The sequence below is a fragment of the Anarhichas minor genome, unplaced genomic scaffold (assembly GCF_050575085.1).
Source record: "Anarhichas minor isolate MPS153535 unplaced genomic scaffold, ASM5057508v1 ptg000014l, whole genome shotgun sequence".
Lineage (NCBI taxonomy): Eukaryota > Metazoa > Chordata > Actinopteri > Perciformes > Anarhichadidae > Anarhichas > Anarhichas minor.
The window spans coordinates 2,427,405-2,445,598 of record NW_027466460.1 but is presented as its reverse complement, the minus strand read 5'-3'; the positions used below and the strand labels follow the sequence as shown (position 1 = coordinate 2,445,598).

The 18,194-nt window shown below is 43.9% G+C and overlaps 1 protein-coding gene across 2 annotated transcripts; it reads left to right on the top strand.

The window, feature by feature from the left end:
- Window positions 1-762: 762 nt before the first annotated feature.
- Window positions 763-17,707, top strand: LOC142949435 (uncharacterized). Of its 2 annotated transcripts, XM_076091071.1 has the most exons (23): window positions 763-2,485; window positions 5,127-5,188; window positions 6,324-6,353; window positions 6,818-7,014; window positions 7,675-7,853; window positions 8,706-8,921; window positions 9,497-9,595; window positions 9,823-9,860; window positions 9,977-10,071; window positions 11,650-11,681; window positions 11,924-12,043; window positions 12,440-12,571; window positions 12,758-12,799; window positions 13,288-13,425; window positions 13,652-13,816; window positions 13,974-14,411; window positions 14,524-15,036; window positions 15,125-15,289; window positions 15,390-15,633; window positions 16,035-16,301; window positions 16,658-16,777; window positions 16,933-17,054; window positions 17,422-17,707. In XM_076091071.1, exons 1-23 carry the CDS (start codon window positions 1,118-1,120, stop codon window positions 17,467-17,469), a joined length of 4,830 nt encoding a protein of 1,609 aa, XP_075947186.1. In that variant the 5' UTR covers window positions 763-1,117; the 3' UTR covers window positions 17,470-17,707. The 2 variants fall into 2 exon arrangements, with proteins under 2 accessions (XP_075947186.1, XP_075947185.1); XM_076091070.1 differs by lacking the exon at window positions 9,497-9,595 and having other exon boundaries at window positions 967-2,485.
- The last annotated feature ends 487 nt before the right edge of the window (window positions 17,708-18,194 follow it).

Genomic DNA, 18,194 nt, shown 5'->3' with positions numbered 1-18,194 from the left:
AAAGTAATGCCCGGGTAAAGCAAGTTGAGTATTCCTGACATACAGGTTAAGCCTATCTTCAGGAGACTTCTCTTTTAGGTCTTGTGAAACATATTTAGTATGTCAAACAGGCCTACATGTTGTTCAAAGTGTTTAGTTAGCGCTCACCATTTTATTATTTGAGTTTTACTGGCATTGTGCAAAGTTTTCTGCAGTTCACTATGTGTTTATTTTGAATTCGTTCCAGGACACGGTAAGTGTGCTTTGGAATTTGTAGACATTGCAGTGATCTATGTAGCCTGCAGCAAATATTCAGAAAATAATTTGTAGAATTGTTCTGTTCTGCTGTGAACATTTTGGCAAAGAGGCCCAAGCCATGTTTGGACAAAGTCCACTGTGTCCTAATGTTGAACATGCATAGTAGGCTAGCAAGTGTTTCTCTGGAAGCAGGCTCATAGGTGTTATTCATACAAGGCCCAGAGCTTTGGGCTTTGTGGTAGTGTCCCTGAAGGTTAAATCAATATTTTCTGTGTTTCATAATGTTGCTTTGCTTTCCCGTCCTAAAAGAAAAGCACTGTGGGACTACAAGAAAGAAATCTTGAGGTGATTTCTTAGTGCTTTGACAAATTTTAAAGGAAAGAAACCACAAACAAGATGAGGACTGAGCCAACTTGTTATTAAAAAAGTGCGTGGTGAAAAGAACTTCATCTGAAAGCTACTTTTGAAATGAAAAACAAAAGCTTGTTCATCTGTAATAGTCTATTTCTGCTTTCCACCTCACAGCCTCGCTGTGCACACCGACAGTAATTTGCACCTTGCGCCTACCCTTCGCTTGGAGCCCAGTGCAACATTCTCCAACAACACCAGAGGGACCCATTTCATATTTGGACCTGTGGCTGCAGTGACAGCTCTCCGGTTGGCTCAGATTGAGACTCGGGCGCAGATTGCTCTCCAGCAGCTTGCTACACTAGCGACCATAATTATTGGCAGCCAGTGTCACGACAACAACGGATTTCCAGTGGCATTACCGCCTCACCTGGCCCTCCTGAGTCTTCTTAATAGACAGCAGGTTTCATCTGTTGGGTTTAACGTGGACACAAACAGAAAGACTTACAGAAACACAAGTCTCTCTGCTGCCATGTACCACCACCACTCCCAGCAACAAGGGCCGCCGCCTTTCTCTAATGGGCCTAGGCCTCCTCATCATCAGCAACCTCCAAATCAGCATCAGAATCGTCCTCCCTCTAATATGCTGTCGCAGGGGATGGGTTTCCAGTTTCCTCGTCCTACACAGCTTCCTGATGAGCTAGAGTCTGCCCTGGCTATCCGGGGTGCTAGAGACATGGATCACCGCCTCGTTGACCACATGAACCAACTCCAGAACCAAGGCTCTGGTTCTGGGTTCAGTCAACATGGAAGCTACGGCTCTAACCCAATAGCACTCGCCTCCGATAATCAGTCTGGCCGCCAGCAAGGAGTAGACTGGTCAAGCTACCAACCTCCAACTAAACTGTTTGCCAGTCCTCCACCTAGTGCTAGCCAGCAGTCCCAACGACAACAGGGGCCCCAACAGCAGCCACAGAGCAGCCATGCTGGAACAAGCATCTCAAGCTGGACAGCCCCTGTAAATGACTCACCATCACCCCAAACACGGCACCCCCATGCTGGCGGAAGTGGTGGCAGCGGGGAAGGTCAGGCTTTGTACACACCAGAGAGTGCAGGAAGCATCTTGGCTAGCTTTGGACTTTCAAATGAGGACTTGGAAGTGCTGAGTCACTACCCTGATGATCAGCTAACCCCAGATACTTTACCATTCATACTCCGTGACATTCAGATCAACAAGTCAGGCAACCCGAAAACTGTGGCCTCCACTTCCTCATCCTCGCTCTCACGCAGCATCCATGATATGCCGCTGCCTCCTTCCCAATCTTCACCATTGACACGTTCACACTCACCGGAAGTGCCCAGCCTTCTTACTGTTACACAGACCGCAGGTAAAGTCATTGACTATGGTCATGCCAGTCGGGCAAAAGACGAGACTAGTAACAGAGAGACTTTCAAAAGAGAGCGGCTCTCCAATGAAAGGACAGTTAAAATGTTCCCATCTTCATCGTCCTCATCAGCTCCAAAGTTAGAGAAAGCGGAAAGGCGGCAAGTCCGTTTGGAACACAGTGATTCAAGCAAGCACGGAGACCGGGACTATCGCAGGACGAGTAGCGACCATCGCAAGAGCAGTCGGTCACCTGGGAGAGAATTTCCACCACCATCCAAATCTCGTAATCTGGACCGGGACTACAGGCGTGACGGACCCAAACCTAGGCCCCCATCTGAAGCCAAGAGCGAAGCTTCCTCGAGACGGTCTCTCTCCTCTTCGTCTGGCTCAAGACCACACAGCAGCAGCAAGAAGTTACCGACCCCCACCATGATAAGTGATTTCTCAGCTGTGTCTCCAAAGGTGTATCCCCATACCTGCTCCCTGTGCCACACACTGTGTGATCAGGAAAAGGTGAGTGCCAACATGCCCTCGTACCAATGTCTGAAAGGAATACCTTCACATGTTAAATTCTAGTCTAGACCTTTCTTCACCAGGCAGTTGTTGAGATGAGAGTGCATTCTGATGTCATTCAAGTAGTGTTTTGCATGGTTAGTAATTTCTATTCAAACAAGTAGGCTTAGGTACAGTTGCTCTAAATCAGAGGTATTCAGAGTGGGAGGCAGGCCTCCCCAGGGGGGCTACAAACAATGTCAGGGGGTTCAAAAAATATCACATATGTTTTTAAAGGAAATCCCTTTGAATCACCTTAATGTGTATGTTTCGGTTAAGAGTTACAGTAGTTTTAAAGAAATTTACTGTTCCCAATTTACTAGAGTCAGGAACTAATAAATGTCCTAGGTAGCTTTCTTGCGAACTTACAGTAAGCAAGTAAGCACCTTCTACCACGCTTTGTCTGAGTCTCAGACTGTGACCCTGCTCTAAATGATCCAGCTCGGTTGTTGCCAGCAAAACCCATTGTTTTGAGTATTAAATCCTAACTATGCCACCATTCTCTAGTTTCCTGTGAAAGCATTATTTGTGTCCACCATGATGGCTGAAAGCTTTAGTCAGTGATGAAGTGACTTCCGATGCGACACTGCTAATTGCTGAGATGGCATATATTAATCACTTCATTTCACTTCTTCTCATGTCCTTAGTTGAACAATGGTTGCATTAAGAACATGTCTGATGTGTGCTGTGGTTTATTTGGTGGCCATGTGCTCATCCTACCACAGCTCCACTCAGGCATTGTCCTTTTTGCCCAGATTAGGATGTTCTGACTTCAGTAACTGTGGGTGATGTCACGGACACTACAGCCATGTTTTTCAAAAGACAACTGTCCGGTGAAGTAAAGTAAGACTTTAAAGTACAATGGCCTGAAGAGCCCCTCCTCCTTAGAACTTCCAAACATGTTTTGTAGCACTACGCTACCTTGACTGGTGAAGCCCAGGTGTTAAAAGATATTCATTTGGAACTTCATTTGGAGTTTCTCAACTAGAGGTTTCATGTGCAAGTCTATTGAACTTTTTCATAAAACCACAATGTGTGCTAAGAAAAAAGTGCTACGGCTGTTTTGCTCATTCATTTATTGAGATTAAGCAAACCTAAATGATTCCAGCATTAATATGTTGTCATATTCATGCTGAACCAGACATGTCTACAGTTCCCAGGATATTTACAATGAACAAAACATTGGATTTAATGTAAAAAAGTTTAAGGTAAAAAATTCCAACCACATCACAAATCTTTAAACAGTGCTGGTCCTTTACCCAGTTCATCGGATGTTTTCCTGTTCTGTTGGTTTCCTGCATTATAACCACCCCTTCAATGTATAGTTCAATCATGAAATACATCCAGTTGGCAGTGAGACGGTGTTTCACATTGAATGTTAAAGGTGTAACGTTTAAGAATCCAGGTAATCTGTTATAAGTTCAAATGTTACTGTAAATATGAAGCTTTACACTCAAGCTGCATGTTTACATATCTATTAGTGGACAGGGAGGATGTCGACAAGATACAACTATCAATCAATTTTGTTTTAACAGCAAATTAAAAAAGTTGGTATAAACTGATCAAAGCATAATAGCAATGTTTGCTTTGCTCAACAGTAATAACTGTTGAGCAAACTCCTTGGTTCTCTGGGAAATCCAGAGCTCTGGTCTGTGGCTGTGGAGTGGAGTTTCTCATGTTCTCAGGTGGTGGTGGTGTTGACTATAAGGTTTTAAAGTGGCTTGTACTCATTGAGTGTGACTGTCTTCATTTTTCTTGGAAGTGTGGGATTTTTGAAGATCTGGTATATTTGGACAAAAGCAATTCAATTTCATTTCTTTTGCCTTACATCTTCTCAGGAAAAGATTCCTTTTGTCTCAATAAAGGTTGCCCCACATCTAAAAAAAATGTCATTAATGGCAAAATAAGGGTTGTAGCCTAATGACTATAAAGTCAATAATCATCAATCAATTGCATGTAATGATAGCAGAATGTGAAGTGCTCTTTGTCAAAATGACTACAAGCTTCTATAATGTTTTTAAGTTTCCAACTCTAAAGCTCTTGGTCTGTTTTAGTTAATGCAGACACGTTGAACACGTTGAACATAGGGAATTTATTTTATTTAATCTTGAATGAAATTGTCATATGTCACAGGTTTTGTCAGGCATTGCATAGAGCACAGACAACAGATTGGCGGATGAGTAGATAGTGGTGTCATAAATGATTTGTCCTCTTCGAGCCTGGGGGCATTACTTATGTTAATTTAACAGTATTTGCAACAAGAAGACTTGTTTCTTTTGCCAATGGTACGTAGTGTGTTAATTAAGATGAAGATTGATAATCACAATGAAGATAATGAAAGGTAAAGTGGATACAGAATGTGAGCACCCAGCACACAAATGATCTGAAAGTCCAGATTAAACGTTTAGTATTTCTGCTAGTACTTGTAACATGATATGAATTGGGATCAAAGAACTGGGCCTCAACTGTTAGCTCAGGGTTTTCTCCATGTGACAAAATACGACCAGCAAACACAGATTCACATGAGCTTCTGTCTCAGGACTTGAGTTGTTCACTGTAGTTGTGTCTGATTGTGATTCTCCCATTTGTCGTTTTTCTTCAGGAGTGGGTTGACCATATTAACACCGTCAACCACACTGCTGCCTGCAGAGACCTGCGCAACAAGTGAGTTCTAGGGATGTTAGCCGTTAATCTGTTGACCACTGGGGACATTTTGGCCAGTGGTCTATATATGGTTCATTCAACATGTTACCGATTGAGCTGTTCAGACGGGACGCGGCGAGCTCTGTGGTGACGGGTACGTTGCCAGTGTGAAACAGCTGTTTTGCTCTCAGAGCAGATTAAAGGGCAGAACATGTGACCTGATTATAATGCAGCAATAAACTTCTGCAAAGCATTTATTAATTTATACATTAAAATTGCCTGCATGTAGCGCATCAATGCGACACCAATGGATTGCTGGAAAAAAGGGAAAGCGTTATTTTCTTTCTTAAAAATGAACCAATTAGTTACGAGTTAACAGGTGTCAAGCATCCCTACTGAGGACATTTTAATTACCTGCTGAAGCCTTGCATCTCCAGTATATCTTCAGTATTATATCATAGTTACTTAGATAATATTCTGCATTTAGTTTTGATGAACAGTCAGAAAGTGGCAAACATGAGAACCAAATTTAAAGATGCATAAAGCAATTTTAGTGAAACTAACACAGCCCAGAGATTATTTTGGCCTCTGTGCTTATAGCTTATGTGTTGGCAAACAGTCACATACATCCCATAGACACAGACAAGCAGGATTGTTCCACTGAGGCTGTGCTAACAGGATGTACTTCAGTTGGATATTAACTTGCCTTCTTGCTCTGGTCCACCATATCCTGAGAGAAGTGTTCTTATCTTGTTAGATGCTCTTCATAAGCCTCACATTTACTCCGGCTACCTAACGCAGCTTACAATGGGCTTGTTTCCGTGGAAACAGCTGCCTGTTTGGTTTTATATTGGGGAATTGGCTTGAGCAGTGAGAGTCAACCACACAACTGATGTGCAGGCTGTAGAACCAAAAGGAGCAGAAAGGGGGTGAATCTAGGTACAGCTGAAGAGCAGGGACGTTACTCTGAGTGGGCCCGGTACTACAAGCAACCATTTGAGATTACACAGAATACTATCGGACGCAATGCAGATTTTAAATAGTACAGCTTTGTGTCGATGCATACAATTGCATTTGGTAATTCTTTTCAAATAGGAGTTTAGGAGTAGACCATGGTGAATGACATTCTAACAGGTGTTTGTGTGCGTCTCTGAAGGTACCCTGGCTGGAAACCAAATCGACCAAGGTCAGTTCCACTCTAGTTCTTATGTTTCCAATAATCTGTTTTTAGCTGTGACCAGCAGCCAGTGGGAGTCAGTCCTGTCATTTGGAGTGTCCCACACATTCAAAAGACTTGACTGCATGTTCAGCCAATCTGACACAGATGTTACGGTTTTATATCAATTTGAAAGTGGTTCTATTCATTGTTTCACTTATCTTGTATACAATTAAGACTACATGGAGTGTAAAAGTAGAAAATACAGTTGATGTGCGTGTTTTCAAACCTCAAATAACAAACTGATGTGAAGAACACTTACTCACTGCCTAGTAGTCTGTACCTCTTAACCAGCCATGTTTCACAGTCGGCACAAAATGAAAAAGAACAAAAAACACAGATCCTTGCAAATGTAGAGCTTTGGACTACCACTTGTTACAATCCACTGTAACCTCACCGGTTACCTCTGCTAATGAATGTTGTCTTTTATCCAGTCGGAGGCAGCGATATGGCAGCCGGGCTCTGTGGGATCCCAAGACTCACTCTCCATCCCACTCTGTGTCTCGATCCCTCTCTGGTTCTCCCACCCCAAGTCCTCCTCACAGCAAACTTAGAGTGGGCCCCCATCCCCATAGGCCGTACACGGGGCCTTACTCTCCTCACAATCAAGCCCGCCACCAACACTACACAGGTAGACCACATGCTAGAGAGAAGTGGGGGAATGCCAATGATCTTAATACCACAACATGAATAATTTGAATTTGACTGTGTATTCTTATAACAGAGCTAACGGCTAATGTTGTCAGAGGTTACATTGACTTGCATTACGATGCGTTCAAGCTCTATTCAGTAAAGAATTGTGTTGGGCCGGTTAAATGATAACACTATCATGATGTGTTCAAATATAACCTTGTAAATGTGTTTTTTGTCAAGAAACTTGAATAAGTGCAGTTGTTTGAGGGAGACTCTTTCATAGCAATTTAAAATAGATATTAGAGAGAAGATAGACTATAGATATGTTGGCATTTTAAGTTTGTTTGAGAGGTGCTAGTGTAGAGAAATGAAGCATTCGGAGAAAGGAGGGCATGTCCCTTGTTGGAATGGATGTTGTAGGAATGTGGAATGCAGGATTTTCAGTTTCCATTTATGGGATTGCAAATGTAATAAAACCTGTATAAGCCTTCATCCCGGATTTGAGGAACAAAAGGTCAATTGAAAGGTTCATATTGTACACTGGGGCTTGAAATGGCCAAACATTTCTTCCACATTTCTTTAATTGTATTTGTGAATATCTCTTCAACCATTTCTGTTTGCTCCCCTGTCCTCCGTATGATTCCTGGCATGTCTACAGGGGGTTCTTCTCGAAGTGGTGTGAAGCGTCCTCATGATGATTTCAACAAGTTCTCCACTGGAGCCGGCCGACATCCACCCTCCTCTAAGGCGGGTCATAGCTCCAAACATGGACCACTACAGTCCTCCACCAAAACGGTTAAGAGCGGGACAAAGCCTGGAACCAAGACGACGAAGACGGCAAGTGCCGAGGCTGCTGACGCAGCGTTGTACAAAGCTCAACACAGTAGAACTGTTTTGGACCAAACTTAGACGAAATGTCATAGCTAATTTCAGAAAGAATAATAAATGAGAAGAAAGGGTAGCTCATACAGATGTTTACGAGTGTGAGAATTCAGAACTTTCCTTTGTCCTGAGCAAGTTCCACAGTCTGTACTGTACCAATAGTAAACATGTTTATGTTCTATCTTAAGCACGTTTATTCCTAAATATGTGTCTGCTAAACACCGTAAAATGAACACAACCACAAAAGCCTCTGCCAGTGTATCTGAAGTCGACCATGTTCATAAAGTGGCTTAGTGGCAGTGAAATGACTGAATCAAATGTGTTGGTGAAAGTCGATTATTGACTGACTGACATATCAGTAAACTATCATTGGACAATTATTGATATGGTTATTGTTGAGTTCTTTGCTTTTGAGTATAGCCAGTTACAATGTGACATAATGTACCTGCTGAATGCTTGAAAGGAGTACAGTAGACACTAGCTTTTACACCATTTCAGGTATTTGTTATTTATGTTATTGAAGCTTACAGATGCCCGAGGCTGATTTCAGGCACAATACTAGAGATCGTTCAGTTCTAGTGGCTTGACAAGTTGAGGTTGAATTATTCCAATTTTACAAAGTTAGCAAATGTTTTTTTTCAGCCACCTCAGTACATTTCTCAAACCCAACCAAAATGTTGTTGTGTATAAAGATTCACAGTTCAGTCCTTGATCAAAGTGTGAACATCTTGCTTTGGTTTGCTTCTGGTTGTCTCTAACTGGTGCTCTCCTAAAACTAACCTAAAAACCTCTGCTGTTGATTTCTAGTCTGCCAAGCTTCCACCAGCCAAGAAGAAGAAGAAACTCGTGACTCCCGCCTCCCAGGACTCGTCTGTTGCCAATCGTCTGGTTTATCTGACAGGCATCCCAAAGGATGCGTCTGAGCAGGAAGTTACCGACTTGGTGGGGTCCTTTGGCAAGATCAACAACGTGATCCTCATGCCATGCTCGGAGGAAGAGAGCCAGAAGGGTGAAGGACAAAAGGTGCTATCCAAGTGTAACATAGTGCTTATTGAGGAATTTTGCAAATATTTTGACTTTTGGGATTTTTTTCTGGTCTATTAGAGAACAGTTTAAATGAAAACATGAAAGAGAAAAAATAACTATTTTGCCTGTTTAAAGGCGAGATAGATATCAGAAAAGAACAAAACCTACAGGCAGCCATGAAGGGATCCAACAACCCACTCAACCCATATATAGAATTTTGAATAATCACAATATGAAAGTTGTGTTGTTCACTCATTCATCACTTAAAGCTCATAGGCTGATATTTGTCACTGTTGCAGTCTGTTCATTTAGTGACTATTACAGCTAACAGAAATAACATGCAGTCAAAGGGAATACAATTAGATTTGGCCATTTCCTTTTAAAAGATGATGTTTTTCTCTGTTTTGTCGTAGCAACATTAGCCACATCTACATATTCAATATAACTGCAGCTTACAAATAAGACCAGTCACTCCTAAGTCCTGAAACCGGTAGCCGTGGATACGTGGCTATGAACATTTCCTGGCTCTGTGTTGTCCCACATTATAACGTGGTCACCCTCCCCTGTTGCAGGCATCTGTGTGCATGGTGATGGCTGAATGCGCCCAGGCTTTGGCCAACTCCACAAATCTCTCCATCAGAGACCAACAAATCATGGCTTCAATCGCCAAGGTACCGTGTGGAGAACATGTACATGTGGCATTGATGGCGTACCCTGTTTAAACCCTTTGATACATAAAAACATGAAGCCTGAATGAGTGTAAAAAGCAGTTGAAAGTAGGTTGAAGAAGGGGCAGATGTTCATTCAGAAACTATTTGAAACACAAAAATCTCTTTTGACCACATGCGTATATTCTCTCCTCTACTTTCAGTAAACGCGCTTTCTTTATTTGTTTTAGAAACCTGAAGCAGGACAGTCTTCTGACGCTAACAACAGGTTTGTCACAGTTATCATCTGAAACCTTCCCTTTTAACCCCATGTGCTGCACACCCACCCTGCCAATTTCAAAACCGCTCTTGTTCACTCCACTCTTGATATTTCTATTTCCACAGCAAACCTGCTCCAGCACAGGACAAAGATGTTGCTGGGGAAGACTCTGGTAGCAGAACGACAAACTGGGAGTCTGCAATACCCACCGATAAAATAAGTCAGTGCCAATATATCCAAATCTATCGTTGTCAAGAAATGCTTAGTATACAAACAATGTATAGACTCATACAGAATAATCTCTGTCATCACATTTGACCCACTAGAAGTGTGTGGAGGTGTCTGCAGAGAGCCTGCCCTCTGCCTGGAGTTTGTCTTTTCTTCTTTGGCTGTGTTTGGGCTTTTCTGGGCGTGAGCAGAGAGCCTTTGGGCCCCATGTGGGGGCGTAAGCAGGATGTGCAGCCTGTTCAGGTTGTCGGGGCCCCTCAGCGTCTGATACCACCGAAGCACAGGTCTCCTTTTAGCCTGTGTATGATGCAAAGCTGGTGTATTTGACGACTTGGGATGAGAACGGGTTGTTACATGGCTGTGTTTCCATGTGCTCCAGCCTTCCTCTGCTTCTCTCTCTCGCTCCTCTGCTGTGTGCTGCTATCGGTGAGCCACACACAGGGCGGACAGGATGAAGCCTGAGCTTCGGCTGCATTCAATTCACAATATGTTTAGGTTAGTTTATTTCTGCTTTAGAACGTAACCACTGTGAAAATATCTTCCTCAGATTCACTGCTTTGTTCTTGCTAACTCCACTCGCTCTCCTCACTTACTCTACTTTGACTGCATTATTTCAATCCGCAAAATGCAACATATTAGCTATAGTTGATCAATTACATTTAAGCTGCCTGACACTCCGCCTCCCCGGCTGCACCTTGAGATCCTGTTCATGAGTAGCACAAATACAATCGGTGACAAGGGACAACCCTGGTTGAAGGTCAATACTTACTGAAAACATGTTTGACTTGACTGAGAATGGGGACACAGTTCTCACAGACACTTCTGCAGTGCCCCCCACAGGACTCCCTGGGGGACGCATCATAAGCCTTCTCCAAGTCCACAAAAACATGTAGACTGGTTGGGTAAAGGCCTCCATAGGTCGCCACCAGGTCAAGCACCAAAGACCTTCTGACCGCACCTCTATAGCAGCCACCCCTACATGGCTCACTCTGATTCCATGTTCCCCCCCCCCCCCCCCCCCCCCCCCGGGAGGCACAATAAATTCTTCCGGTGGTGGGAGTTGCCGGCCTAGAGGACGGGGACTGCAGCCAGACGTTCCCAGTTCACCCTCGCAACACATTTGGGTTTATCAGGTCTGTCTCTCCCTCTCCCCCCTATTTGGTACAGAAGCACAACAACAGTCAGACTTCCTCTCATCAACAGGCTGTGGCATAGAGCATAGACTCTCACCTTCCCCATGCGTGGAGGTGAGCCCAACTACATCTAGTTGATGCCGCTCCTCCTCTCGCACCAGCACAGGTTCCTTTTCTGCCAGACAGGTGACGTTCTAAGTCCCAAGCCAGCCTGCGGTGCCGGGGGTCGGCACACCGTGGCCCCTGGCTCACAATGCACCCGACCCCAAATGCCTATCCCTGCGAGTGGTGGGCCCACAGGGTGACTGCTCCATGTGCCAGTCCTGTAGCTAAGGCCCATGTAGACGGGTTGGTGATGTCATGGCGTGTGGTTGTGGTGTTGAAAACATACTAATTGTAGCTCTGTTTGCACTTCCTCCTCCAACTCCCCACTGCAGGAGGCGAGGCTGACCAGAAGGCTTCTGATGAGGTACATGATGCACACATACCCTGTCAAATATAACATCAATATATATCTTTAACTATAACAGCATTGTGAAAAGGGCTGGTGAGTGTTGTCATCCAAATCCAGAGGGTCCTGTGTGATTATTTGGACATATTCTGCTTTATTGTACCAAACTTTCAATTTGGGTAAAATCCATCACTTGTAATAAAATATTAGTGTTCAGTTATTTTGCATTGTATTACATCCCAATACAATGTCTCCTACAGAGGGGCATGGTGTTGATCACAGGACTTCCTGAGAGCGGCTGGTCGGAGAGTGACATCTTGAAGCTGGTCCAGCCATTTGGACCCCCCTCTGACATCATCACGGCAACACAAATCGGAAAGGTTGGTATTAACTCAGTCTGAAGCTGTGACTGCTTATGCAAGTCCTAAGTTCCTTGACGTTTTTTCAAGATGCTGCCGTTCTCTGTTAGTTTAGGCTCCAAAGCAGCTGTTGAGTAAATGAGCATGAATAGCACAAAACAAAATGCAGCGTACGCTATGTCTACAGAATTCATCTATCTGTACATAATATTTTTCAATGCATTTTATTGAAGGAGTTTATTACTTATATTATGAATAGGTTATATACTGATATTCTATTATTATGTAAAATACTGATTGACAGTGAAAAGAATGCTCTGGAGCTCGTTTTCAGGGCAGCTATGGTCTTTCCTGTGAAAGGACATAAAGTTGATGTGCCTACAACACAAGATTACAATCACTCTTGTTGTATGTTAGGTACTTGTGTCAGTGCCAGACATGGAGATTGCTCAAGAGATAGTGAAGGTCCACGCCTTCATCCCTGCAAAGATTGAAGACTCTGAGCTGAAGATGATCCATCTCAAACAGCGTATTGGTCTCAGCACGCCGGTAGGACTCTCATCACTTATCCAGTTTTGCTCTTCAGCATGTTGATCGTCTATTATCTTCTGTAGCCGTCTAGGGTTCTTTGTTCATCATCTCACTTCTGAGAGGTCGGGTCTCTGACATTGTACTGTGTAGAACAATGACCGTTGAGCAATAACTGAGATTAATACTAAATCATTCTTTACACAGGTGGCTCTCTACAATCTTCTGATGGGATCAGTGGACCCATTAGTGAGTATTTCTACCAGTATACTTCTCTGTCTCAACTTATTTTACTTAATGGTTTCTTGATGTCACAGGGACAGTGCACATTAAATAGACTTTGCTGTAACTGCTCCAGAGTTAGAGGGAGATTTCATCGGTACTCCCTCCACAGTGGTCAGGTTATTGATCATTCGACATAGTGAGTGCGTGTTTGGAAATCCAAAGGTGGATTTCCACAAATCTCCCATCACACTGACCAACCTAGATTAAGCTACCTCACAGTGACTGCACGACAACACATCCTACAAACTGGAAAGGGTTTGTTTGAGGTTCTGACCTCAGACAAAAAGTGAATTAACAAACAAAGCAATATCTTATGTGGTTCCCATATGTTTGGTTTCAAGGGGCTGTGAAACCATCGTTTATTGACATAATGTATTTGTCAGACTAACTTCTTCGTATACTTTGAAGTGATTGCTACATTGCTGAACTGGTAATGATTTTGCTTCCTGCAGGAGAGTTCTTTTCCAGTCGGCTGGAGCTGCCTGTTGGTGATCAGTAATGTTCCCAACACGCCGTCTGGCCCCTCTGAGGTCCAGAAATTGGTGCGACGCTTTGGCACCGTCATCAAGACCCTAGTGCTTAACGATACGGTGAGGGCTGTTCGTCTGTGCAGCTGCGAACATGCTAATCCATTATCCCCTGAACCTTACTGGTTGTATCTAAAAGCTCTTTTGCAGTATGAGTGCCCTCAGTCACAGCTATGGCCTGGGTTGAGAATGTGTTCTCTCCACATATCTGTCATGTCTCACCTCTTTATTTGTCAGGCAAAGCCATCCCATATGCTGCTGACCTGATTATATGTCTCTTCCTGCTCAGGTCATTTGTGAGATGGCAACTGCAGCTATGGCCTTGTCTGTGTACAAACGCTTCCAGATGTTTCCGTGCATCATCCATAACAACCCGCTGTTCTTCTCCCGCAAGCCTGACCCCAAAGCCAACATACAGACCAAAGTCATCACTGCATACCTTGAATCATCTGAGGTTGGTAACTTTGATCATTGATTTGCAATGGTCATAAATTATGGAACATTCTTTTGTCTACTACTGCCATACATTCCTGCAGCTTAAACTCATATTAAACACCTGAATGCATGGGTTTGATGTGACACGATCAATACCTCCCTGTCTCTGATCGTAGGATACACCTGCGACGGGCAAAGACAGCCAAGCAGCAGCTGCAGACAAAGAGGAGACGGCACAAAAAGACAATTCTGAGTCTCTATCGGAGGAAATTGAAAAAGATGGCGATTGCCAGGATGAGAAAATGAAGAGCACCGACGAGACAGTTGGTGAAGACGAAGCTTTGGGAGAAAACAGGAGCCAAGATGACGACGTCGAAAAAGACGTGCCTACTGCTGCTGTTTCTGACTCTTTGACTGCACCAGAAGCAGAACTGGAGACACACATGAGTGAAAGATCAGATGTTGAAACTGTCATGGAGACAGCAGAAGAGAACAGAGGTGTCAATGCATCCACAGCAGGCAATGACGGGACTCCTGCTGGTGAAGAGACAAAGACATCTAGCTCTGATGGCGAAGCAGCTCCCCAGGAGGCGGCCATGCCAGAGCTCCCTAAGGTAAAATATCCTCCTGTTGTTGGAGCCAGATTGTGTAGCAAAGTTCAGAAACCTCCAAGATATGAATTGATATTTGTGAGTTTTGACGTCTTTCTGATCCCTGTTTTATCAGGTTACTCAGGAGATGGTTAACGCACTGCTTGTGGAGTGCCGAACAAGAACCGTCAGCCATCCCAACAACACAGCAGCTCCCACCAACGGGGAACAGGGGGAAACACAAATGGAGACAGAGCAGGGGGATAAAGCAACAAAGGAGACAAAAGAGCTAGCCAGCAATCCCACAGAGGAGGTGGTGAAGAAGCAGGAGAGGGAGCTAAAAGAGAGGGAGGCAGGAAAGGAGAAGGAGGCGAGGGAGAGAGAGAGGAGGGAGAAGGAGAGGAGGGACTGGGAGAAAGAGAGGACCAAGCGGGAGAGGGAGCGTCATGAAAGGGCCAGGAGGGAGAGGGAGGAGAGGAGGGAGGAGGAGAGGAGGGAGGAGGAGAGGCGGGAAAGGGAGAGGCGGGAGAGGAAGAGAGCATACAGTGAAGGTTTGTCAGGGTGGAGGTCGTCCTCCAGGTCAGAGGGATACAAGCAGAGCTCCTGGAGGGACGAACGGTACAACAACTTTGAAGCAGAGACAGAAATGGTGAGAAGGCCTCGCCGGGTCACAAAGTGTTCTCTCTCCTCTTTATTCTTATCCTCACTTCTATGCTTTTGTCCTGTCGTGGAATCAGGTGGAGGAGTGTGATGACTTCCCATTCAACTTGAGTGACTTTGTGACGGTAGATGAAGTTGGAGATGTGAATGACCTTCCTTCCTCTCCTTCCCCCTCTGTTCCCATGGAAACCACGGAGGGAGGGGAGGATGCTCCCACATCTGTCCAACAGGAAACTCCAGGGGTACACGAGAGACGTCTTCTCTGCATGTTTATTAGAGGTTCTGATTTAAATCTCCACAATTTAATGACATCACGGTCCTCTTCCTGTTTCCTGTTTGTAGGACACGCCCATGGAGGTTCCCACGGAAACAACAGTGTCAGACGCCCCAGCGACCCTGGTGAAGTGTGAGGAGCACGTATCAGAGTCTGAACCTGTGACTGTGTCCACAGCGGAGACTTCAGATGTTTTAGAGTCATCAGATGTAACACTCGTCGCTGCAGCTTCCCCAGCGACTTCACAAGCTGATTCCTCACCCGGCCAAACGCACGCGCCAACATGTCCACCAGAAGCACCCACTGAGACAGGTACTATCTCTCACTCCATCAATCCTCATAGAGATGCACTCAGTGCAATTTTCTTAGCCGATTATGATTTAAAAAAAATAATAATAATAATCTGTAAAACCTATCATTTTTTTCCCCACCGTCACAAAGTTCTATATTCTATCCTTTTTGATTGTCATCTAAAGTTTGCAGAAAATCACACACCTTGGCATTAGTAGTTTTAAATATAGATTTGAAGCTGCTGTTAGGGAGTTAAACAGGTAATAGTCTCTCTAATATTGCTGTGTGCAGGACATATGAGAGTGATCGGCTGATCAGTGCATCTCTAGTAATGAATTAAAGGAAACATCTTAGATATTGTTCTTGAATTTGAAGGTTTTTTTTCCTTCATTTTTTAAGACGTTTTTGTCATTATTCTATAGAAGCCACACTGACAGACACTCTGGAATCCACCACTGAAGTTGAACCGCTTCCCATACCTGCAGCTTCAGCCGCTCCAGCTGGAGCCTCCCCAAACAGCCCAGCAACAGGAGTAGTGACTTCAGAGAGGGAGAAAGAGGAGAATGAGAAGAATGCACTCAATCACAGTCAGGCTAAGGAGGAGGAGATGGTGTCTGACAAAACAGAGGAAGAGGAGAAGAAGCAGGATGAAAAGGACAAAGAGCCGGAAGCTCCTTCTGTGGAGACAGGTATAGTTTACTTGATTTGTGTGGCAGCAGTACCTTAGTGGGTAGAGAATCAGCAGGCAAGTTACCAGCACGTCTTTACTTGGATCCTTGAATTGGTTGAGAAAATGTGGACGTGAGAAATGACAATTGTATGGCTGACACTTGAATGCTTCGTGTCCTAATTGACTTCATCTTCAACATGGCGCCTCATCCTTGTGGTTCGGAGCTGCTAGAATAGATGCAGGTGTTTAGTAATGATGACACCAAGATGAAAAACCATGATTACGAGCTTATCTGGATAAGCTTGCTGAGTAAAACCACGACCAGGGCTTTTTAGTCCCTGTTCCGGATTTTAAACCGGTATTTGTCTCTCACAGGAAAGCATGAGAGGTCTGAAGATCAAGCAAACGGCGAAGAGGAGAGTGTGAAGAAGAAGTTAAAGACAGACACTCCCACTGACTACTCCCTCCCTCCTTTTGACCCCAGCTGCCCAGTTGGTAAGACACTTGTCTGTATTTACTCGTCATGTCAGCCATTACACTTTCACTATCGTGTTCATCTGTTTCTTACATGCATGTTCATAATGTCTGACTATCTGACAGTGGTCATCAGCTGATAGAGTTCACTCCATGTTTTGTGTGTTTGTCCACAGGTATGGAGTTCTTGGTCCCAAAGACGGGTTTCTTCTGTAAAGTGTGTAATAGGTTCTTCAATGGAGCCAAAGAGGCCGAGAAAAACCACTGCAAGACCCTCAAACACTATGAGAACCTACAGGTAGGCACACACACACACACACACAGTTATCTGTGTGGATATACTGTTAAGGCCCAAACGCCCTGAAAGGTTTAAACGGCATCAGATTTGAAATGGCAACACCACAGAACGTAAGCATAAGTATTAAGTGACCAAAGCTGTGACACTGGAGAAATACACTAAACAAAGTAAAGTCTGTAAAGTAGAGTTAGTCAGTGCGATCAAGGTCATGAGGAGTCAAATTGTTTCTCGTCTGATGGGGCCTTCCCCAGCCTTCACTTCTTTGGACACTTATTGTAATACAGCTTTCAATGTCGTCAGACATGTTTGGTCTCAAAGAGGCCAGAATATTCCGATCTAATCCAGTTTCCTGTTCATTCTCTTCTAGAAATACTTGAGGACCACGAACCCAGCGACCGTGTCTTCTCAAACCTGACTCCACCTGGATGCGTCTATGAAAATCTTGACTGAATTCACCATTCCCCTCCTGTTGTATTGTCTCTTCATTTCTCACCAAGGGTCCAGATTCTCATATTGATGTAGATTAGTTTCATGTCCTTGAATATGTGGTATAGATTTTTCATGTACAGTTAAGAGAAATGAGTAGAAAGTGGGAAGAGTGGAAGATGGCTGGCTGTAAGGACTGTGCACAGTCAATAAACACTTTGACTAAATGGTCTGTTTCCACTCATTCAGTGTTTGTGGTGTATGCTCAGAGCTTTGACGGGAAAACGACATGGAGAAGCTTTAAAGCAGTTTTGACCACACGGATCATAAAACTCACGGGTCGGATCAGCACAAAAGAAAAAAGGGAGCAATCTTTTAGAAATCCATGATGACGTTTTCTTCCCGCAGATCATTGATGATCCATATTGGCAGATACAGATCCCTTTATTATTATGATTATAGCCGCTGGTCTACAAGGAGCCAGACTATTTTTGTCACCGTCCGAAAAATCATTTCAACGCTCTGAAGTCTGTTAAACCATCAGAAACTCTAAATGTTATTACTTTGTTATAGTCATCTATAGTGATTTTTCTTCATGAAATTCAACTGATGCGGAAATAAAAGATTGCATTTTTATTGACTAATACAAATGTCATTATTTTTAATATATATATGATGTGCTTAGAGCTCGTGTTATGAAGTTAAACAGCTCAT